The sequence below is a fragment of the Aphelocoma coerulescens genome, chromosome 5 (genome assembly GCF_041296385.1).
Source record: "Aphelocoma coerulescens isolate FSJ_1873_10779 chromosome 5, UR_Acoe_1.0, whole genome shotgun sequence".
Taxonomy (NCBI): domain Eukaryota; kingdom Metazoa; phylum Chordata; class Aves; order Passeriformes; family Corvidae; genus Aphelocoma; species Aphelocoma coerulescens.
The window spans coordinates 57597461-57621958 of NC_091019.1; the positions used below are offsets into that span (position 1 = coordinate 57597461).

The 24498-nt window shown below is 47.7% G+C and overlaps 1 protein-coding gene across 2 annotated transcripts; it reads left to right on the forward strand.

The window, feature by feature from the left end:
• The first annotated feature begins 1219 nt into the window (after positions 1–1219).
• LBHD2 (LBH domain containing 2) lies at positions 1220–23911 on the forward strand. Of its 2 annotated transcripts, XM_069018338.1 has the most exons (6): positions 1220–1386; positions 2173–2280; positions 10718–10820; positions 15446–15536; positions 19324–19525; positions 20643–23911. In XM_069018338.1, exons 4-6 carry the CDS (start codon positions 15447–15449, stop codon positions 20717–20719), a joined length of 369 nt encoding a protein of 122 aa, XP_068874439.1. In that variant the 5' UTR covers positions 1220–1386; positions 2173–2280; positions 10718–10820; position 15446; the 3' UTR covers positions 20720–23911. The 2 variants fall into 2 exon arrangements, with proteins under 2 accessions (XP_068874439.1, XP_068874438.1); XM_069018337.1 differs by lacking the exon at positions 2173–2280.
• The last annotated feature ends 587 nt before the right edge of the window (positions 23912–24498 follow it).

Consider the following 24498-nt stretch of genomic DNA (forward strand, 5'->3'; position numbering starts at 1 on the left):
TGACATTTTCACCCCCACCAGCCAAGCATGAATCACCCCTGAAATGGAGGCCGAGCTCCTTATTTCCTGACAACTGAATGTTAGATGGAGCAGAGGAGACTGAAGCAGAGGTTACACATTGCTTCCTCTTCACCTGCAGCTGTGTCTCCCCTGGATGTTCCATGCACCCTGTGCCGTCCATGCATGCTGGCATTCGTTTTACAGGACGTCACACAAAACAAATGCTGGAAGAGTCTCCCCTGGTTGACACCCATCTCACTTTCAATGTTCCTGCTGCTCCATCGTGCTCTTGTATGCTTGTGCTGGAAGTACCACTCTCAGGAAAGGCTCTAAAGGAAAGGCCTGTTCCAGCAGCCATGGTGCGTGTCCCTCCTTTGAGCCTGGCAAAGAGTGGACCCCAAGGGCTGCAGGTCTGCAGGCTGAAGCCACAGCTCCCATTGCTGGATGTGCAGAGGGAGGGAGGTCTGGGCCCCCCTCGCATCCCTTAGCACCCGAGTTTGAGCTGCTTCCCGGGGGGATGCTCAGCAGTGGGGAGGACCATGCTCCTTTGTACATCCACATTTCTCCACCACTGCTCCCCAGGCTGCTGCCAGCAGTGTGACTTTTGCCACTGTGTGTGTTTTCTGCCTCCATCACCAGCACCACCGGTACATGCAGAGCTGTAGCTGCCTCCTGACAGCCTCTCTCCAGTGGGCCCCTGGCAGAGGGGAGCCCCTTATCACAGCCCTGGCACAGACTGCCTGCCAGCCGCAGCTCTGCAGCCCCTCGGGACACGCTGGTGCGATACTGCGCACGGCAGAGCGTGTCCCTGCCGCGGGCTGGGGATGCAGCCGAGAAACTCGCCCCGGTGTGGAGCACCCGCCCCCCGCAAAAAAAAAAAACCTCCAAAAAGAACCCCAAAAAGTTTGTCCCTCTCGCATTCGACGTTTTCTCAGCAAGGACTGCTGCAGGGCGGGCTCAGGACACCCATGAGCAAAGCACGGGGAGAGGGGGAACTGCTCCGGGAGAGTGACCCCTCCGGGATCTTCGTCCCGCGCCTGGTGCGCTGTGTGACACCGGCACAATGCGGGGGTCGGGGCTGGCTGAGGGCGTGCGGTCCCACACGTGTTCACGGAAAGTGCCCCCTCCCCGCGGGGCGGCCGTGCCGTGCCGGGCCGGGCCGGGCCGGGCCGTGTCTGTGCGCCGCCCCGCCGGCGCTGCCGGGGGAGTGGTTTCCCCGCGCTGGCGGCGGCGGGGCCGGTCTGCGGGCGGGGAGGTGCCGCGGCGGCGGTGCCAGCGCCCGGCCCGGGAGGATGCGGACGCGCTGACGGAGCTGCCGGCTCCCCTCTGCCGCCGTGCATGGGCGGCGGGCGGCTGCCGCCTCGCCTCGCCTCGCCTGCCCCGCCGGTGAGCCGGGCCGTGGGGTCTCCGCCGGGCTCGGGGGGTGCGGGTGGCGGGGCGGGGTGCGGAGAGGGGGAGAGCTGCCACCTGTGAGTGCCCCGCTCGCAGCCCCGCGGCGGCCGGGAGCAGCTCCCCGGGGCCCGGGCAGCGCGCCTGCGGCGGAGCCGGCGGCCGGAGCTGGGCGCAGGGGCGGAGGGTCGGGTCAGTGCGGTGCGGGTCAGTGCGGATCGGGTCGGGTCAGCGCCGTGCGGGTCGGGTCGGGTCGGGTCAGTGCGGTGCGGGTCAGTGCGGATCGAGTCGGGTCGGGTCAGTGCGGTGCGGGTCAGTGCGGATCGGGTCGGGTCGGGTCAGTGCGGGCCGGTTCGGTGCGGGTCGGGTCGGGTCGGGTGTGCGCGGGGCACGGGAGGTCCCCGAGCGCGGTGCCGCGGGTCGGGCGCTGCGGGGCCGTGCGGGGCGGGTCGGGTCGGGTCGGCAGCGGGGAGCGCGGAGCGGGGAGAAGCGCTCCAGTCCCACGGCCGGCTGCGGAGTAACGGGGGAAGAGGGAGAGGCAGAACGCGCGCCTCTGCCGCCGCCGCTTGTTTATCCACATGGTTGTTTGTTCGAGTAAGGGATGTTGAGGAGAATTCACCGAGAAAAAGGGTTTTTGTTTAAAAAAACACCACCCAACTCGTTCGGCAGCCGAAAGGGCTGTGTGAAGGAATCCTGATGAATGAGTACAGCGCTGAGGGAGTTGTTGGTTTGTGGGCTGTGATCGCCTCAGCTATTCGTTTATACAATTTTTTTTTTTCCAAGACAACTTTTGAGGCGAGAAAGCGACTAACAAAGCACAAGTTTAAGACAATGATGCTTTTGCTTGCAGCCGAGCTGAACTGAACACTGAAATGCTGCGTCTCCCATCAGGTAGCAAATGCCACACATACGATTTCTTTTACAGAATGAAAGAACCTACTTTGCTCTGTAAATGAGGACTATGTTTCACTCTGAGCAAGGGGTGTGAGTATTTTCCATCTGCCAAACGAACATACCACAAAAATTTTCTTTTCATCTGGGACAGAGCTGTGTTTGTGCATCTCTGAATATGGCTACAGTCATGGAGGGGAGTTGGGTTAGCCTGGATGTAGCATTAACCCCTCCAGCCACAATAAGCAATACACAGAAGGAAATTTGTTTCCATTAGTCTTTTCCTGACTGAGATCATTACTGCAGTTGTACAGTCAGTACAGCAATGGAAGCCCTCCTGGCTATAGGTTCCCATCTTACAGAAGGATCCAGAGCTGGTGTTCACACCTGCCCTGTAGCCTGCCTGGCTCACGGCACAATGCCTCCTTATGAGTAGCCTGTAAAGGAAGGCGAAGCAGGGAAATTCTGCCTACGCACAACCAGGCTCAAGCCAGTGTTTTCCTTCTCTTAGTTTTAATGAGCAACAATTTTTTTGCCCAGAAAAGAATCCAGCTCACAGCTCAGGATTTCAATAATTAATACGCCATTTAAAAAACATGTTTTCAGAGTCAACATTATGATTACAAAGAGAAAACAAGCAAACAGGGGATGACTTGACCCACTTTTGTCGCTTTCCCATTCTAGCCTGACAATTTGTCAATCAGGTGGAATTTCCTCCAACGTCTTTGGTACATTACTTTAGTAGAAGAAATAATATACAAATATAGTTACTACTTTCCTTCCCTTCTCACAATGATCTCTTTGTATTAAGCAACAGGCTTTTGCGTAGATCAGGTACCAGCCCCAGAGTGTCACAGGCTGAAATTGCTCCTTCTCTCTCATTTCTGAAGTTATGCCCCTGTGTTTGAGCCCATTTAACGTCCTGTTTTGGAGAGGTTGGTCAGAGAACCTTCCTGCCTTGATCCTATGTCGTTCAAGGCAGGAAGTGCTCTGCCAGGACTTCAAGGGGACCAGTACCTGCCTCAGCAACAGCCCTTCCATTTGCTTGTCAAATATGCACATTCTCTGGAAAATTCTGTAAAATAATCAAGTTTCTGAATTTTCAGTCTTCGAGGGAAGGCTTTATTGCAAACCCCAGGAAAGCTGCCAACCAATAATATCCAGCTAGACTGAAGTAGACTGATTGATACCAACAGGTCCTTAAAATCTCATCTCAGTCTTTGTCCCTTTTTGATTGCAAGTCCTCGTGGTCTGGGGCCACCTCTCCTTCATGGTTTGGAGAGAGCATTACCAGTCCCCTGCAGAGCAGATACCAGTGCTGGAAGAAGCTGTGGTCCAGCAGGACAATCCCCTTCTCTCATCAGCGTGCATTGACTGATCCCACAGGGTTTTACCCTGTAGTGCCCATGTCGCCATAGGATTAGGAGAAAATAGTCCCAAGTCCAGCTCCTCCGTTGAGACCATTGCAGCTTGTATAAGATGTAACCTGAATTTTCAGCTGAGTCCAGTCTCTGACATGCACACATGTAGACTGCCTCTGTGCAAATACTTAGTAGACCTCTAGATCCAGAAGGTGAATGTTAATTGGTTGGCAGGAAGACTCACAGCCTTGTTAATGCATATCTGCTTTCAGTGTTAATGACTCATTTAAAAAAAAGCACACTGAATTTTCGTTTTTTTGGGTTTTTTTGTTTTTTTTTTTTAAGTGATTTCTTAATTTCTAGCTGTGTTTTCCTTACCCTGCATCTTCTCCATTCCTGCTGTAGTAGGAGACAGTGTTCTCGTATCCTCCATCTTGGGCTAGGGCACCTTCCCATGCTTGGAAATTCAGTTGAGGTGACAGAGTTTTAATTCCTGGAGAAAACCAGCTGCATCTCTGGTGTTAGGTTGTGATATCGTGACACCTGTGGTTGTGCTGTTAATTGCCAAGAAGGAATATTAATAGCCACTTCATTGTCTTTGTTCTCTTAGGAGTCTCTTAGGAGGGTTCTTGTTTGCTTGGTTTTAAAAAATCTTTTACTTCACTTTTACTGCACTTTTGCTTCATTTGCCTTACTAAATTCTCTGCTAAAAGCTGAATATTGTATCATATTACAATACTGATAGCATTGTATTCTAATTTCCCCAAAGTTACAAGGAAATAACTAATACGTCTTTTAAGTAAATACTGTTCTATCTGACTGCACATAATCTCTTACTCTACTCTGTTACCTAGAAATGAGTTATAGACTATCCAGAGTATTCTTTCATGGTGCCAGAAAGACATCAAACGTTTTGCAACCCATTTCCCATGACATTTCCATCTGAGAATCATGTACTCTATGTTGATGCTCTAAGATGTTTTTTCCCCACTCCCCTACTTGTGGGACTGTGGTTTGAATTCAGGACTATCCAAAAATACCTAGGGAATAGTAGAAAGAAGCACAGGAAGCCAATTTTAATCTGTTGCTGATTCCCACGGGTGCTGCAAGGTGAGCCACAGTTGTGGCGTGAAATACTAGGCATGAGAGAATCATCGTCTTCCAGAGAAGATCCCAGAAACAAAACCATTTCTTTCTAAAAGCCTTTAGTAAGGGTTGCTCTGAGTTAAAAGGAGCAATATAGTTATTTGTAAGGTGCCGGCTTCATAAGGTTGTTAAGGGAAATTAAAGCCTATGCAGAATTACTCTGCTCAGCACAGGTGTTTCTGATCCCAAAAGCAAGCTCTCAGATGAGACAGTATTTGCACAGCATATACCAGAAGAGATACCTCTAAAACATTTAACAGCTTGTTGAGGCTTATCACTAATTTTGATGGGGTGTTTTCCGTAATGAGTTCCTCTCACATCAATTAGTTGTCGATTCTGATGTTTAAAATAAATCCAAACTTTCTCCTGGCAAATGGTTCCATGAGTGCTCTGTGGAGATTTCCATGATATCGAGGTCTACCAGCATTCAGAGGAGCTGGCTTAGTCATTCTTCCCATCTGCTCTACTTCTTCCTCCCTCCACTGCTCTACACATGCTTCCTGGCTGTCTGCTCCCCTTCCCTATCTCCAAGCATCCTGTCTGGCTGCCCCCCCCTCCTCTCCTGCTGTACCTATCCCTTGTGGCATCTTCCGTGAGGAAGCTCAGGTAGTTTAGTGCTGAGATCAAAGAGCTGAAAAAATGAGCTGCTTTAAAGCACCCAGGAGAAAAGAAAAAGCAAAAGGAAGACTCCACCAAGGAAGCACCATAGGAAGTAGCATTGCAAATATCATTTGAGAAAGCTTTGAGTTGAATTACCCCCAAATCATGAGATTGCTTTAAAAATTGTGGTAGTTAACCACAGGCACATTTTAGTTCTTTTTACTTCTTCTCTGACCATTTATGAATCTAGTTTTTAGCTCCTTTTTGCCAAGAGGGCCAGTAGGAACTTGTACAACTACAGCAAACTGGAAGTTGAGGTTTACATGTAGGCACGGTTCTCCAGGATCTGGGGTTGTAAGAACAGTGGCTCCCTAGTGGCTCATTGTGCAACACCAGGAGTCGAGGAGGCTGAGTTAGAGACATCTGCCAGCACCGGCCCTTTGCAAGCCTGTGTTTTGTAGTGTTGGGAGTCCACAGATGAGCGTCTGAGAAATTCCCCAGGGTGATATTTACCCCAGTAGCTTCTTTGGAGCAGGAACAGTAAAAACTGCAGCTCACCACAAAGTTAGCGGTGAGAGGCAGCACGGTCTGGAAATAGCAGCCTCCTACCCCTTTTCGCTCTCCCAAACTACGTGCTGTGTCTCATGCTGAAATGCCTCAGCTCCTCCACTTGGAGAGTCGTTTCATCTTGCTGCTTCCTGAGAGAGAGATCGACATCTTCTGTGGAGCACACGCTGCCGAGGAGAGGAAGGCAGCTTTGGCCCGTCGAGAGCAGAACTCAAGTACTGCGTGGGTGGCCGAAGACCGGAGCTTCTGAAACGAGGGAACAGAACAGATCTCTAATCTCCAGACTCTGACACATATCGCACTTTTCTCAGTTGCTTAGGAAAGAGATTTGCATCCAAAAAGAAGTGGGAGGTTTAAAAAGGAGTTCATACATTTATCTTCTGTGGTCCATGCGGTGATTTACATTTTCTAGTCCCATGGAATCCACAATGCTTCATAAAGGGCATCCATTACAAACGTGCAACTAGGGAAAACAAAGACCCTGTCCAAGTTCCTACCTGCATTGTGCAAAAGCTGAGCTGAGTAGCAGTCAGGGAAACTGGAGGCTGTGGGGTGTCACTGAGGTAAGTGCTTGTTTTGGGTTGTGCCAAGATGCTGAAGTTATTCCCCACCTTCAGCAGAGTACTGGGCGCAGTCCTGCCTGTGGGTGGCCCAGGCCACCTGTGTGGTTCTCAACCATAGTTCCATCCTCCTAGGACTAACAGAAGACTGAGACACAGAAGAGTTGGATCCACAGAAGCACCTGGCCATGGAAAAGGCCAGCTGACATTTCTTGCAGGCATATGCACCTTCTTCTACTGTGTGAGCAGCCCCTTCATGGCTTCATCCACCACCACAACTGTAGCTCTGCTGTAGATTGCCCGCTCCTCCACCCTGGCTGAACTGACAGCCTGCTCTGCTGCAGCAGAGTGGCCCGAATAAGGCACCCTTTCTTCTTCAGGGTGGAAAAACCTCCTTTGACCTGTTTGTTTATTGGGACTTGCTGAGCAGGGTTTCCTGTGACCCACTGAAATTTTCCACTCTGCAAAATGCAAGCAGCTGACCATTGCTTCTCCCACCTAATGCCATTCTTATTCACACCCTGTCCCAATTTTCCTTGTAATCAATAGCAGGGGTTTCTTTTTGTAGCACACACAAAGACTCAACTCCTTGAATGAAGAAAAGTTTGCATTTATCCAGGGGCTGAGGTGGGGCCCGGGTGCCCAAGGCTGAGCTCCCGGATTGTTTGTGGCGGTGTCTGAATCGGTGGGAGCCGCGTGTGAGCTGCGATTGCACGGGCAGCACCCCGAGCTCTCCCTGCGGCGCTCCTGCGCACGAGGCTGGGCCAGCAGGGCCGCGTGGGGGGCATCTATCCAGCACAATCTAACCACAGGGCTGGAAAAGCCCTTGGGATTGTCCCACTGAAATGAGGCAGGGAGGGCTTCTGTTTCTGCTGTGCCGGAAGAATGATAGAATTGCAAGTGTAGCAGTGGTTCAAGGCCGGTTTCTGCCTCCTATCTACACTTTGTTAGAAGGTGCACCTTCAATGTGGTATTGTTAGGCTGTTATCATAGTATTTCCATGAGTGCTCAGTGGGAAATGATTACTTTGGAAAGCCTGGGAAGGGAAGAGGGTGTCCTGCAGCCCCTGCTAATGTAGCAGCAGCCCTGGCATCCTGAGGTCAGGTCTCACTTTGCTACCCAGTTGTCTCCAGCACTGGGGCAGCTCAGGGAGAAAGGGTGATGTTTTCAGAGTAGGAGGAATCTCTAAATAGAAGTTCCCAGATTTTGGAGGTGCTGCTGCCTGCTGGGGAAGAGCTTGGGACTTGGAGCCTCTGAAACATGCTCCTTTATCAAGAGGATGATCTGTGGGCTGCTAGGATTGAAACCAATGGCCAGTTCCTATTTTTGTTTTGCCTGATAAAGCACACTTGCTTTAAAAACATGTACTTTGCAATTCACAGTGGATTTATCCCAAGGAGAGGCCTCTGCAGCTGTGCCTGTGGAGTCCCCTCCCCACATGGAGAGCAGACTCAGGAAAGACAGCCAGGCTGGGCTTCCCATACACCCCAGCTGACCAGAGCTGCTGCCCAATATCCCGCTTCTGCTCCAGTGCTAGTTCTCCCATGGGTGGTGAGACCACCCCACTGGGACAGGCTGGAGAAGCTCCAAATATGCAGTGTGTTCCAGATGCTTTCCAAAGTGGGAGAGAAGCCCAGAAAGCACCTTTCAGTGCCTGGGCTTGTGACCCATGCCACCAGCACAGGTGGAAGTTCATCCCCTTGTGTGAGCTGAGGGCCCTTGGTCTGGGCAAAGGGGCCACCACTGAAGCATTCCTTGGTCTCACTGGTGAAAACTTACAAAACCTTAGGATTCCCTTGCTTGATGCTATGGCTCCTGAAGAGGGAAGACATGACCAATTCATTGGAGTACTCCCTAAATTAAATGTTCTTTGCTAGGATCTGTAGCCAGGCTCTGCAAGCCCGGATGAGGGTTGGCCAGGCAGTACCACTGGTCTCTGAGACTTGGGACTTGACTTGACTCCTTTTCATGACAGTACAGCTGTGTTGGTGCTGCTGAAGCCAGAGAAGAAGCTGGTTATCAAGCTGAGGCAAAGGAGGGAAAATCATTTTGGCAGCAGAAAATGGGTGGGCTGGAAGAGGGTGCATTGAGCAAATGGGCTTCAGGCTGGAAAGCAGCAAAGGTGGGTAAAAATAAAAAGGGACAAGAAGAGATACCCAGAGAAAGGCTTTACTTGGGTGATTTCCAGATGGTTTCCATTGCAGTTTCAGAGCAGTAAAAGCTCTTTGCGTGGTCTCAGTAGCTGTGCCTTATTTTTAAAAGATTAAGCAGTATCACAGAAGGAAGGAGTTTAGTTTATGTTTCCTCTGTGGTCAGCCAAAGAAGGTAATCACATCTATTGGTAGGTAAAGTGAGTATTTTCTCTTCAGAGAGTAAATGCATTGTGGTAGTTCTGTACACTGGAAACACTGAACTCTACAACAGTCCTGACTGGAAAGAAGTTTTTCTGGTTTTAAATGTGGCTGTGGTACTGAGAGAAGGGACGTTTTCCATGCTGCAGTCCTGAAGTGATTTTCATTTTTTATTACAGGTTTCAAGTAGCCGAGCACCAGGGGCTGACATCCCCTGTCCAACACTGCATGCACCATAGGACAGAGTTGCCCAAAACACCACAGTGGGGATTGGGCTTGGGTCAGTTACATCCAGAAGTCCTTTGCTGAGACTGGAAAGCAATGGATGTGGGTTTAATTAGTTCAGTACTGCTTGGATCCTTGTATACCAGTAACCAGTCATCTGAAGAAAACTCTAAATAGAAAGTGGCCTGGCTTGGATTCCAGCCAGTGACCATGTGGTGCCTGGTTCCTTATCTCTTACACCCTTTTGTCTCTCATTGACAGGTGACTCAGTGTAATAATTGTTCTTATTACATCCAGTCTTTTCTGAAGGAGACATTGAAGGTAGACAAGTTCGAGCTGAATTTTCATAGGTTTAATAACATTAGCTTTGTAATGGGTAGTGGGATAAAAATCTTCTTCCCAGAGCATTGGATCGCATGGTATCAGATGCTCCCTTGTTTTTATAAGAGACAAGCATTGAGTCTAGTCATGAATTTTTAAGGGACAAAACATTAGCCTCTCTGAAGTTGGTTTGGTCATTGGTTAGGAAGGAAAATTGCCAGACAAGAATTAAACCTTCTGAATTGAATCCTGGGGATGGAGAAGTGATTTCCTGCTTCCCTAATTTTCAATAAGTGTGGCCTATGGCATGAGAAGAAACTCCAGAATGCAATACACAGTTTTTCCTCTGTCACTATTTTTGAATAAAATCAGTGTGCAGTTAATCCAGTGTTATAAATCTTGGTAGGAAGGCTTCCAGAGCAGGTAGATTTGTTTAATCATTTGGGCTGGACTCCAAACTGCTGGAGGATATAAAATATATACACTAGTGCCATTCACTTCACTGAAAACACCTTTTTCCCATCCAAGGCAATAGCTGTGGCTGGCATGAATATATATTTGGAAAGCTGTAGGGCTAAACAAATTCCTCAGAAAATCATCTCTGGCCTAGATACTGACTAAATTTACGCACTGTAACTCCTGAGGCTCATCAGCTAAGGCTTTCTGACAGAGAAGTCATCAGAAATCAGTGATTCACACATTGAAATGGTGGGATCCTCACCTCTGCTCAGCAGGCTCCCTGTCCTGATACCAGTCAAAGTATTACCTTCAAATTGGAGTAGATCTTTCAAAAAATCACTTCCCCTGTGACTTCTGAAAGAACCATGCAGTAATGCAGTGTTAACGGATCCTTCCTTGAGGGCATGTTGTCTTCTTTGCATCTTGGATCAGTAGAACTGTGTCTCACTAAACAAACTGATCCTGCCAAATAAAGGAATACATTTTTATTTTCCAATTTTCCGACTATCAATACAATTTCTGTATGGGAGGATTTCAGAGTGTCCCAGTTTCAGCAGTTTTTGTGTAATTCACACAAAGGAGTAAGGTTCATCACAAAGAGTCGGATTGTGAGGTGTTTCAGCTGAGAGCTTTAGGTGGCTTTGGTACATTAATTGCCTCAGTAATTCACAAGGTGCTCTGTGAGCTTGGTCCTTAGTGAGATCAAATCCAGTCTTGCACAGGAAATGATACAGACCCTCACAGTGGGAGTTTCTGCAGCAAGCTTTCGGCAGAACTCTGACACCAGTGCCTGCCAGCGTTGTCCCTTTGGTCACGAGCTCTGACTGTGCTGTATTGTCTCTTCCAGGCACTTCTAGGATTTGACTGAGTTTGCACAACACTTCATCAGCGACACAGACGCCTGCAGCAAGGACAGTTTTTGGAAGTGACACCCGTTGATGTGATTGAAGGTAACGTGCTCTCTTCTGTCATTGCCCTGTACTTGCTGCTTATCCTCCACAGAGCCTCATGCTCTGGCCCGGTGTCCCCTTTGCTGCCTGTCCTGGCGGGGGAGGTGAGAGCAGGACCATGCCTCAGTTCAGTGCATGTCTGAGAATCCCCCAGACTGATCCTTGCTTCAGGTAACAGCTCATCCTAAACATGGCTCAGCTTGTCCCATAAAATGTGTTTGTGCCCCTGTCCTTAAGAAAATACTTGCTTGCATCACACAACCTGCATGTTTTCCATAAGTGCTGCAAATTTTTGAGTCCTGAAGCTAGTCTTCATTCAGATACTGTTTTTCTCCCATGAATTTCACAGGTCAGTTTTGCCCTCGTTCAAAACCTAGAATAAAAATGTGTGCATTGTTTCTGAGGCCTTTCTCATGGGAGGTGGTTTAGCACTTGTCAGGCTATATATTGCTCTGTATGTTACTGACCTTGTTAGTGCCATCACGAGCAGCAGAAAGTGATCTGAGCTTTTGCTCCATGCCTCTGGAAAAAGATCAGCATAGTGTGATCCTGCAACTGTAGCACTTCAGCACTGCATTTAAGATAATCTTCTCTAAATGTAGTTTTCTCACAGAAATGCAAGAACACATTTTGCTTCCCTCCCCCCCCCGCCTTGTTACATTTGTGCTTAATTAAACCTAGGGGAAGTAATGTATCTCTTAATTCACTGACTCGAGAATTTTAAGGTTCAGAGTAGATGACTCATCCACCAGAACAGAATTTATCCTTTGTTTGTAAATGCTATTTATTGCCTTGTTTTGCATCACTATGGCTACTGTATGTCATTGGTGATACCAGCATCTACCGTACATAAAATGAATGCAAGACTGAATTAAAGAGCTGTAGTTCTTAAAATTGTTTGTATCAGCCACTCTTCTATTGTATGTCAGTATATATCATAAAAGCAACACTAAAAGTGGCTTAATATTTTCCATCAACACTGGCTGAAAAGTAAAAAATTCTCCTGCACATAAATCTTACCACAGTTTAAAAAGCCCTAAGCAGCACCACCAAGCCCATTATTCAGATTATATGGCTTTATAAACAATTCAGTGATGTCCTACAGGTGATTTTGAAGTTTCAGTGAACTGATTTGCAGTGGCATTCTCAATTATTTTACATCTAGTTATTTTTTGTGTTAAAGACCTAGTTAAGCTTGTTAGAAACATCACTGCTTTCACAGCCCATGTAGATTCTTCTGCTTTCCTTCACTGTTTCAAAGTGGAGACTGGGAATAATTAATCTATTCCAGTTAAAGTCTAATTATTTTGCCAATTGCATGGCCCCACATTCTGTTCTGAAACACATCAAGTACAATCACTTCTGCCATCCTATTCAGTCAAAGCCTTAAGTTGCACAGATTTTCTGAAATGGCCTGGGCTTCAACAGCTTGGGAGCCGATTCACTGAGGCATCTGCTGTAACACTGGCAGGACTGTCACCATTTTTCTAGCCCGAACCATTTGTCTTTGTCATTTACAAATAATCTGCAGGGTATAATGTGGTCTTAGGGAAGCACGGAGCCCATTATTGCTCAATAATAGAATTTCGTGAGGTCTTTTACATCTTGGAGCTCATATGACATGTTTGACAGTGCATGTGTGGACGTATATCTCTAATTTCCCATGGAGCAAGGACAGAGAAATATTTTAAGTGTTTGCTGTGTATTGAATAGCTGCTAAAATAAACCAGCCAGCTATAAGTGATTGCAGGAGTCTGCTGCTCGCTAGCAGGGACCCACCCCCAGGACACACAGCGGTGGGGCATGGCTTATCTGTGGTTGCCAAGACCAAGACTTCATAAATACCAGCCCCACACAAAGCCTCCAAGATTATTTCCATCTAGATGCACACTTTCTCATTTCCTTTTCCCTGCAATCCAGTCACAGGGCGCTGAACCCCAAAAAGGATGTCAAAAGAAAGATGTTCATCTTGGACATGCTCAGAGTGGTGGGCCCAGTGCTCCTCCAGGCTCACAGCTGGGTCTGGCTAACACAGGGTGTGAAAGTCCTGCAAAACAACTCTTCCCGAAGAGTTGGGCTGGGAGAGCATGGTCCTGCTATTGCCTAGTGTGGTCATTCCCAGAGGGGCAGCAGGAGGGGTGAAAAGGGTCCCTCTGGGAACAAGGAAAAGACTGGGACCAGAGTGGGGAAAAAAGGCAGCAATGGAATGAGCACCAGGAGTGATCAGAGGGAGTGCTACTTTCCTTTTGGTCCAGGGGCACATCTCTTTTCTTTTAAGTGCTGTCTCAGGTGGCAGGAGCAGCTGGCAGAGCAGGGCTCACAGTCCCCACTCTTGGAAGGGGTCTCCCATTTCCAGGTCACCTCTCCCTCAGTGCTGTTGTCCACAGGTGTCCAGTGGTATGGCCTGCTGGATGCTGCAGGAATAAAAGCATGCGTCCAGAATATCTATGTATGTTACTGATTAAGTGGTTTTTGCTGTCCCTAGGGAGTGGCACAGGTCCAAGCAAGGTCCAGTGTGGTGGCCGGTGAACATACATTACCAGGGACAGAGTGCTCAGTAAGACAAGTCCCTAGTACCACAAGAACCACTTTATGTTAAAGTGTCCAGAAAGGCTTCTCCCAGGATGCGTGTTCTGTTATGTTAATCTATCCCAGTTTGGAGTCCCCGGTTGGCTGTCAGCCTCTGCCCCTCATCATTCCCCCAGAGCTTCCCCAATGGTCCCTGTTCCCTGGTCCTGCCTTTGCCCCGCCCCCAGATAAAACTGTGAGCTTTGGGATCATGTTGGTATTTGCCTCTGCAGCCTTTGACAGTGTAGCAGCAATAAATGCTCCTGCCAGAACGCACACAAATGCCCTTCTCGACTCTTTGGTACCGACTGTAACACTGAACCCCCCCGTGCTTCTGTGGGTGCACGCGGGACCCCACGGAGCCAGGACAGGGACAGTAATAGTCTGGGAGCTCAGAACACTCTTCCTAGCAGGCAGAATCTGTCCCTCTTCTACTGTGCCATGGCTCTCTGAGGATTCCCCCCTCAGACTGGGGCTTTGCTTCAGCCTTTTGCTGGGTTTCGGAGCCTGGTTCTGCTCTCCTGTTCTGTGTACGTACCAGGAAGCGTGTGAATTAATTTAGTGTTGGTTGGGTCCAAGGCTGACCCTTCAGGGCTTTTCTGTAAGCTGACAGATGCCTACAGGCTTGGCTCCTGGTCCACAGCTGAGCTCAAGTGTCCCACGGTTCTGCCATGCTTTTTCTTCAATATGATGCAGTGGGAGTGAAAGTCTCTGCACTATCATGCTGCTCCATGCTACAGCTAATTAAAGTCATTGTGAAGGGTTTTGTAGTAATTGCAGATACTGTAAAATTTAGTTCTGTGGGGTAATTGGTAATATAAGCCTGAAACAAGCTATCCTTAAGATGTTTTAGTTGGCATTTCTCAGTAGGTGCAGCCTTTACAAAGAAGGCTTTTGTGTGTGCAGCAGGGCCAGAATTAATGGCACCATTTAGTCGTGCCTAAAGGAGTGTTTGCTGTGGCAGGTGGCAGGGCAGCCTAATGGATGATGCCTACATTCTGCGTGCTGCAGGAAGCTCCAGCAACCACTAACTGCACTACCTGATGAATGCCAGCTAAAAGAGAGTGAAAGCCCCGTGCTAAATCTCTCCAGGGCTGATGTATTAACATTAAAATGGCCCCTTCAGCTCAGAGTGGGTCAGGCTCTGTTTGCTGCTACACTCTTATGTATTCTGGAGATTTCAGGCATCCTCAGATTTTTCAGTGGAATGCTGTATCTATAAATGGCAGATGTGAGGAAAATCCCGACGCCACAGAGACGTGCAGCTGCCCGGCCGCGGGCTGGGCTGAGCTACGCAGCAAGGGCTGCAGCCGGCTCCGTCTCTCTGCTCTGGAGTGCTGCAATGCCCGGCAGAACCAGGCCAGCTCCAGGGCCAGCACTGGAGTGCCTCTGGTGCCAAATGGCACAGGGTGATGCTTACTGGGCACATTAGCAGCTTAGGTTCCCAAGTCCCTGATTTAAATGAGATTTAGGTGCCAAACAGTCCCTGATGCATTTGAAAGTCCCACTCAACACCTCCCCGAACACTCAGGCAAGTAAAGACTACTGAAAATCTGGTCCTTAGACACCAATACAGCTGGTGTGTCTGGAATTAACAGCTTAAAAAGAAGTGCTGGCTCATTACTAAATGGAAGAGACATCTGGAAGAGCAAATATTGAAGGCATTACGAAGAATCAGAATAAGGATTTAATTCAAGGCTGATATTTTCACCAGTAACTTTTTTTGGTCAACAGATGCAATTTCTGAGCTCATATACCAGTAATAAACTGATTGCTGATAACACTGGAGGACTCCAATTTCCAGCTGATGGCTCTGGGACTCTGTGGGGGTCCTCTCTGCTGTTCCAGGGGCAGCTGGGATCAATGCCCTGCTCAGCATCACAACGTGCAGCAGTAACAGTTGGCTTGGAGGCCAAGGAAACACTTCACGGACTGTTTAGGAAGGACAGTGTAACACAATTATTTTAACCAATATGAAAAGCCAATATCTTTTGTTAAATTAGCTGTGGGGCCAAAGCTCAGAGCTGAGGTGTCCCATTCTGTTTTAATATTCACAGCATGACAGAGGTGATGAACACCCGAGAACCGGTGATGGAGGAATTCGCACTCAGCCAGACTCCTGAGGAAGAAGGAGGCCCTTCAAGCCAGGTAACTTCAGCAGAACTGAGAAGTGTTCTGAGTTGCTTCTCAAAAGCAATTTAATGCAACCCATAACTGTCCTTAGGGTAGATACTGAATTGCAGAGCACTGCTGCCAGAAGAGCAACCCCTGAAATACATGTTTGATCCTACTTGGGTTTTGTTATTAAAAGTTAAGAGTTTGGCTGAAGTGTTTTGTGGGGTGCCAGGTCTGCAGGGCACAGTGACAGCAGTGCCCAGATCCTGCACAGATGCTGTTTGCCACCAAGAGTTCAGATCTGAGCAACTACTGTGTGATGAAGACCTCCAGCCAGTACTGTGCCAAGCTTTTATACAGCCACCCTTGAAATGAACTGAGTTTCCTTAGGCTCAGAGGGAGTTCCCTATTTAGAACAGAGACCATTTGAAATGATTGAGTAGTTCACAGAAATGGCTGTGACATCATAGCAGCACCACTGGTCAGGGCCATTTGCTGGCAGGTGCAAGAGCATTTTCTGTCCCCAGGCAGTTCCACACACCCACTCAAAAGCCCACCCGTGGTGCTCATTCCAGCAGGAGGGATCACGATGTCCCAAGGCCCGCTTGTGGCAGCCCCCACATCGCAGTTTGCACTCTGTGGTTGTGCTCATGGCTCTGTGTCACTACCAAGGACAAGCCACCTAATGTGTCCTGGTGGACCTGAGCTGCCTCTCAGCACAGTGTATAACATGGGAAGCAGACTCAGAGAGCTACCCTAGGAGCAGCCTGTTGCAGGTGAAAATCAAGCATTTGGAAGCCAGGGAAGTCAGAACAGAAATTTTGCAAATTCCTTTTGAATCACTTGTACATGTAATGAAAGGCACTGTGCATTTAGAGAGCATACCATGGGCTTTCCTGTGCCTCAGAGACTGCACAGGATGGATGCTGTTCACTCAAGGAGCAGATTTTCAATATTCTTTTTCTTCTTCTTCCCTGAGTTCTGGGTTTTCAGTGTTGGTGTATGCTGCCCAAACTGTGTCCCAGCCCCAACTCCACCTGTGTATTTAGGGCTATTCTATGGTGTCTCTGATGATATGCTCCAGAGTTCTTCCCCCAGGTCCTTTACCTTTCCCTCTGGGAGAAGCTGCTACCATCCACGTTTTAGTGATGGCCACCTGAAGCAAAAAGAAGTCAAACAGAAATGAGATGTAGCACAAACTCAGTGACTCAGTGGGAAAACTAGGTTCCTTCCAGCAACTTCCAAGTACTCTGTCCAGGAGACTGGTCCTTCTCTTCCTGCAGTCTCCTGCCCACTCATCACACGCTCCAGCTTCTGCAGAAAAACACAGCAAGGCCCAACAGGCAGCTCTGCTTCCTGCCAGTCCTGACTCATTCCTGGAGGGACATGGTAAATACTGGGCTCTGTGGAAAAAAAAATTATGTGGTTGGTGTGAGAAAAGACCATATGAGAATGACACAAACAAAAACAGTCACAGCTGAGGCCACACAGGTGCCTTTCCTAAATTTTCTTGCAGCTGTAATAATCGTCTCTCAGCACATTTTTAGATCTCTCTGTGTCATTTCCTCGGACTTCAGAAAGCAGATGAAAAAGCAGAATTTTTGTTGCGTTGCATTGCCCATCCAGGGGTTGCCAGCAGGCTTGGGGATGGGGTGGCTGTTGTGCAGCCCTCTGCCACCCCAGCATGCTGCACACTAGCCAGGGAAGAGGTCATTGTCACCTGCCTGTGCAGCCATGGGAGAAAATGCAGCAATTTGCCCACAATTTTACGGCTATTTTCTGCCAGCTGAGCCGTGAGGCTCAGGGAGCTGGGCTCCACTGTGGGTCTGCAGAGGAGGGCACTGCTGCTCAGGGGGTCTGTGGACCTGTCCTGCCCAAGGAGACCTTGTCTCATATTTGGTTTCCAAGTAGCAGGATTGTATTAGCCACTTCTTAAAAATTCCTCCCAGTCGAGACAGCTGCCATAGAAATGTCTTTCCAAATTATGAGCAGCTCAGGAAGTCTGTGTAATGGGAAATTGGGCGGCTCTTCTCTGATCGGCAGCATAAGCAGCATTGCTCGGTCAGGATGAGTTATAAACTGTGGGTGCAGCTCAGAGTGGCATCAGAAAGGTTTGCCTTCGGTGATTCACTTGGTCTAATTGTACTAAAGGGGCTTTCTCACAAAAGAAATTTTTTCCTAATTGTATCTCATAACACTAACAACAATATGCAGTCTTTCTCACCTTTGTAAGATTTGCAAAATGTATTGGAATCCCTGTGACACTGCCATGGGGAGAAAGGGTGTGAGGATGAGGGTTGTTGTCCTTTCCGATCTTGAGAAGTCAGGTATTGGCATGACAGCAATGTTAAAAATGTGCCTGCTGCTTCCTAGATGCAGAGCCCTTCCCGAGCTCTTGCCTCCCCATACCAGCTCTGAGCCAAGTGGGACAGCTGAACCCTCAGCTCTTAGGGAGTGCAGCTGCTGAGATGAAGGAAGGTTTCAAAAGCCACGGAGCAAACACTTTCAGTTATGACACCCAGACCCCTGTCAATGTCCTGGGTGTTGTGCCCACCTTTATGGTGGTTAGGGAGTATCTGTGTATTTCTGCCCGTGCTCACAGCAGGAGCTGTGCTCAGACTGGCTCACATAACCAGCAGGGCTTGGGCAAGCAGAGACCCTGATTCAGTGGTGACCATGGTGCAGATGTGTGGGGAGGTTCCCACCAGCACACAGCAAACCTGTGGCAGCATCTGAACTTAAACTGGGATCATTCTTGCTCTCAAGTCCTGGTTCAGCTCCCTCACATGCACCTTGATTTTATTGTTAGAAATGAAATGTGATGAAATAAAATAAAGATAAAACACAGCTAGCATGGAGAGATTTGTAGCTTGTTAATGCAGGTGTATGGAAGTTGGAGAATCCAGGAGAAAAGCTTTCAGTGAAGCAACAACACAGTTTCTTATGGTAATGTTCTGGAGGAGCTGGAATGATTTTTCCTCCAAAAAAAAAAAAAAAAAAAAACACCACAAAATAAAACTATTCAAAACAAAGTACCCTGAGAGATTTAAATGATCCAGCTATGTTGAAAACAGGAAAGCACTTTACGTATTACAATATCCTTCACTAAAAAGCCCTAGTTCAGCTTCAATTTCTAACCACTGTGTAGTGTTTGACCTGCAGCTTCAATGTGACAAATGAAAATAAATAGCTGGCACCATCCTCTGTGTAAAGATGTTCTCTGGGGCTACCTGTTTTGCATGAATGCATCATAAAATGCAGTGTTTCACATTGCAGAAAGTATCTCTGCATAATGGTGGCTTCTTAATAAACTGTCACTGCAAGAAAACATGAATATCATATCAGAGACAAAGGACAGCAGCCAGAAGGGCTGCAGCAGCCATTTAGCTTAGCCTTACAGCAATGACTTCTGTGTCCCAAAACCCCACCAGAACTGAAACATGAGTGTTTGGCAGCATAACAGATTTTGTCTCCCAAGTTTCCATTTTCACTGCTCATGTCAGATCACACAAGTTAAGGCAATCATCTCCTCAACACACTGGCAAGCAAAGTGGGTTCTTTGCTCAGGAAGGGACAGCACATGCAGGGGAGAGTGTGCTGAGACCTACAGCCCCTCTGCACCATGCTTGGCTGGCAAGGAGCTGGGTTCAGCTGCTTTTGAAATCCTCCCTGTGCAGGGCTGTTGTTCTGCACCAGTTGGAAGAAGATTTTTTTATGGACATGCGAATGCATGTCAAATGTACAAAGGACATACTCTGCTTGCTCTGAATATACATCCCTGCACAAAGCTTTGATGTACATTCCCTAAATGTCTCACCAGGCCTTCCCAGACTCACGTGAGAAGTACCCCAAGCTGTCCAAAAGACTGCCTTCGATTGTGGTGGAGCCGACCGAGTCTGGGGAGGTGGAGAGCGGAGAGCTGCGCTGGCCTCCTGAAGACCTCAAGTCAGCAGAGGACAAGGGTCTTCATGGTGACCAAAGAGTCTGTGTCCAGCAACAGCAGCAGCAGATGGATCTGGAAGGTCTGAATGAGTAATTTTCATCCTTGTTCTCCATAGGAAAATAGCTGTTTCATACCATACTGTGCACTGAAGTTAACAGTGAGCCGAACAGCTGTAGGCACTTGAAGGTGCCCAGAAAACATCTGCACTGGAGGAGTCCTGTGGACTGAAAATTTCCTTGTAGCTTTTGAGCAATGGTGTTTTCATCCACATCAGCCACTTGCATGGCCAACAGGCAGCCAGTGCACTGCACATTAGCAGTTCACTCTTGGGAACAGTAATCCTGGTCAATAGCATGTATTGTATATCACCCTGTCTCCTAGCCTAGAAGTGAAGTGTTTTTGACAGCTGCACGTTTTCAGAGCATCCTGGTGTCTCAGGAGTGTGTTAGTGCAGCAGGAGCTCACAAATACGTACCCGAGTAGCAGTGTCACTGTGGGGTAAATAGAGTTAAAGGTAAGACCTTGTCTAAGTGTAGCTTGCACAGGAAGTGCTCCAGTAGGAAACTGGTCTGTTTATTTCCTTTATTTCATCTCAGCTGTCCTTTTCTCTCATAGAGTGACCCAGTTTCCATTTCAGTGCACCAGCATTTGCCACCCAAACACCCAGACACAGCAGCCAGGACAGGGTGCAAGATGCACCTCCCCTTCCCTTCAAAGGGGTGATGACAAATGGTCTTGAAGTGTAAAATCACCTGCTATTCCAGTTGGCATTTCTGGGTGGTGACAACCAAGGGTTTGATCATATAAGAAGAAATATGAGCCAAATCTGTTTCCTGACTTCCAGGTTATATATTGTGGTTTCCATGTTGGTTTTGTGCCTTGATTTAGACTCATTATGTCTTCAGGCCTGACAGTTTAAGCAGATTTCAGAGACCAGGTACCCTTCCCATGACAGTGGCTGTCCATAGGGATCACCTCATCTCAGTAATATCTGACCTGAGGTCTCAGGTTCCCTGTAAAGTCAGACTGTGATGCACTCAGAATTCCCTACTCCAGGTTTAACTACTGGTTTGCAAGCAGAGAAGATTTCTTGCATCAGGTCTGATCACCCTACCAGATGAACTGTCAGGTGGAGCAGGGAATCAAGGACTGCACCTATATGGGGAAATAAATACTGATGAACTGTTTCTTTGCAGATACCTTAGCACACCCAGCTCAAGAAGTGGAAGACAGTACAGATACTCTGGAAAGCAGAACTGAAGAGAATGAGTAGGAACTCCATGGCCTCAGAAGTGAAACTTCATTGTGAATGTTGTTGGAAAGCTAACACACTTTGAAGACATGTCAAAGTAATCTGTATTTCAATCTGCAAGGGTTTTATTTAGTTAGTACCTGGTAAGAAGCATCTGGGCTTTAGAACTGTTCTTCTAACATTTTGATTTTCAGGCTGGGATTCATATTATTTGTTTAATTTCCCCTTGGGAAACAATGGGATGTGTTAGGAAATATAAAGCTGTCAAGGAAAAGATGCTCCTAATTTCAATTAGTGCATTTCATTGGTTTTATCTTTTTCAAGAAAGGCTGCTTTCAGGTATCAACAGCAGGACAAAGGGGTTGCGTTTCTACAGGAGGAATGTCTTAAATCTAAAAATTTCTTTTTTTAGCCATTTAAAACTAGCACTGTGATATTATGGACAATAGATGTAATATAATGTCACCAGTTGATTTTGTAACTTTTGTATAGAGACGCAAGGGCAAGGTTTGCCTCCAGGCTGCCACCCTGGGGCAGCCCAGAGCAGTTCTCTCCCTTTGGCTAACCTGTGCATATTTGGACGAACCAGCCTTTCCTTAGCTGCCTTTTCAGCAAGGCTGATGCCTTTTGGAAGCGCTTTCTCGCTGTACCTTGACGAAGCGATGAGCTGGTCACTGGTGTTTGTGGAGTGAGGCTGGCTGTGTTGGGCTTGGTTGGTTGGATCGTGCTGTTGGTGCACTCTGCAGGCCAGGTCCAGCCATAGTGTGGGGTGCATTTCTCTCCCCTAAAGCCAGTGAGATGGCTCCTGCTTCCCCCAGGGCTGGCTTTGTCCCACCTTGTTCATAGAGATTGTTGTGACATTACTTCTTTGGTATGTTTGGTGTGTAACGTAGGTGCAGAGGCACAGCTGCTCCTCCCTTGCCCTGAGCTGGGTGGTGGTAGGGGGTAGGTGGCAGGAGCTCCACAGCACATCCCAGACCTGTCCTCCGTTTTGCCTGGCTCCACTGAGCCACCTGCAGTAAGAGGGGTGTGCAGGAGAGCCATGGTGGAAGGACAGACACCTGCCTCCCTCCCGCCCAAGTTGGCACTGCTGGCAGGAACACATGTGCCAAGGGGTGCCCTCCTCACCTGCAGCACGGCCCCCGCAGCTTTGGTTGCAGTGTCACCTCCTGGAGCCCAGAGCTCATGGTGGGACAAGCTGTCTCTGGACACCTCTGCCCTCCAGTGGATTTTCCTTGGGAATTTGGGGTCATTTTGACAGGAGTGAATCCCTTCCTGCCCAGGGACCTCCCAGAGACTCCCTCCCACTGTCCCAGAAGAAGCACCAATCTCAGCCCAAACCACGACTCCTTGGATGGGCTGGTGGGGTGGATGCTGCCTGTACTCAGAGGGGTTTGGCTGTGTCAGTGACGAGTGTCCCGTAAGCTGCAAAGCTGGCTTTCTCCCTCTCTGCAGGGCTGGATGGAGTCTGTACTTCCAATTAATGTTGCATCCAGAAGAAGTTGCTTGCTGTAGGTGGAACAAAATAACAGGATTTTTTCCAGCATTAACTCCTAAGTCGACTTCTAAGTGCTTGCTTTTCTCCAGTAATAATTTTCGCTAACAACAACTTTTAATTGTGTGATGGTCGATAAAATTTACTGGCCAGATGTATTAATAAGTTTATACCTTCTTAGCAACCAAATTTAATATATTTACTTACAAAGAATTCTGTGCAATGAATGTTTATTAAAAAGGAAAGAGACTATTTTACTTCAAAGCAACATTAATTTATGTACAAAACTATAGCTCATTATTTGGGGTGTTTGGGATCTAGGACCCTTTTTATAAGCAGTGTAGTACAGTATAATGTGATACTTAAGTTATACTTTGCTCTCTCAATCTGTATAACAATCTGTTTTGCCTTCTTGATGTAGACTTTCTTGCCTACACTGTTAGAATTTCTTCATGAAGTGGGATTCTGGTCAGAGCACCGAATTTCACCAGAGTAGCTGAAGGTTTCAAGAGCACCTCCTAAATCTGGCTGCTGTCCCTGTCACCCCCTTCACTGGTGACATTTTTCTGGTAAAGCCAGTGAAAGAACAAGCTGGAGCTATGTGTTGGTGCTCGAGCAGTGAGGGGAGGGAGGTCCCCAGCTTGGACCCACCGTGGCAGGAGGAGAGCTGAGCTGGAGAGGCAGCTGGGCTGATGGGAGGTGCTCTTTAAATGCTGCTTTTGCATCGACTGTCAAGAAGTTTTACAAAGCTCTGGGGAGAAAACAGCAGTGACGACATTTTTAGCTGTGTGATTTCCTTCCAATCTGCATCTGCCCAGCTCTGTGAGGAATGACGTTAGATGTATCACTTAATTTGCTTTTTGCTTTATAAAAGGAAAAACAGTTGTTTGAAACACTTCCCCCAATTTTCTGTGCTCTCTATCTGCTTTCAGACGCTCCCTCCCTTCCTGCTCTGGATGGCCCTTATCCTATTTCCACCTGAGGTCAATAGCACTTCCCTAAATATGTTTCCCAAAGAAACAACTAAATTCTACATACACCCTGAAAAAAACGCCACGCTAGCACCACTACTTTTTTTCATCCTTGTACGTAAAGCTGCAGCTGGTATAGAAATCCCAGATTTCCTTCTTCCAGCCTAATTACTCCTCTCTTTCATTTCTCCTCTTTTGCCCTGCTCCCCTGAAGTATTTTACCTGAAGCAAATGGTTGCTTCAAACTAAAGCTTTCTCCTAAAGCTGTGTGGCCTCAGTTTAACAACCGTGCGAAGCCAAACTCCTCCTCCCATTTTTATTTTTCTGACCATGGGCCAGAGGCCCTAAAACAGGAGAGCAAGATAGAGAGAAAATTGTTTTATACAAACAAGCCCTATTTATTCAACTTGCAGGTCTATGAATGTCCACTTACTTTGTCTGTGTGCAAGCATTGTCTCTCTAATAAACTCAATAGTTGTTTTGTATTTTTTTCTGGATTAAAAGCTTTGTAGAAACTAAAAAGAAAAAAAGACATTCAGTCATATTTTTCTAGTCTAGCTTGTAGAATATTTCATGTAGTGCAGAAAGGAAGTTTTATGGAGTAAGACATTGTTGAATTTTGCTCTATTTCAGTTCTTTCTAATTTTGTAAAATGCCACCTGTACATAATACTCGACTAATGTATGTCCTGTAGATGTATTACACCATTTAGCCTATTAAATGCCTATACTGAACTGATTGGAAGAAGCAGTGTATCCACAGTGTCTTTGTTTAAACATGGAAAGGGTTATATGTGGTGGTGTGCGTCCTACCACTAACACAGGGAATGCAGCCCACTCTAGGGCTGCCTTTGCTCCACGCAAATCCTCACCCAGGCCCTCCAAACTACATTCTCCCACACAGATAAATTCAGATTTACATCAGTAACAGCTGCCATTGCCATCTCTTTCCTTTGAGCCCTTCCTTGACCAGGCAGCTCAACACTCCCTGCTTCTGTTTTGGGATTTCCTCTCTGCCCTGCTCGCCCCGCTGGTGCCCTGCCTTGCTGTGCTACCAGAGCCTGTTGGCTCATCTTCATTCCCCTTTTAATGCAATGCACATTTTTAACGTTTTCTGGAAAGGCAGTTGTGGAGCCCAGCAGGAACTCACATTACTGGAAACCTACACCCTGTGCAGAGAGAGCAGGGTCATGTGGCAGAGGAGATGAAAGGCAGAGATGGTCTGCCAGTTAACAACCAATTTTTTCCCAAAACGTCGAGTTGCCAAAAAGCAAAGGACCAGATAACTGGAGGGTGAAGCTGCATCTTACTTAACCCAGCTCAAAAGCAGCTGCT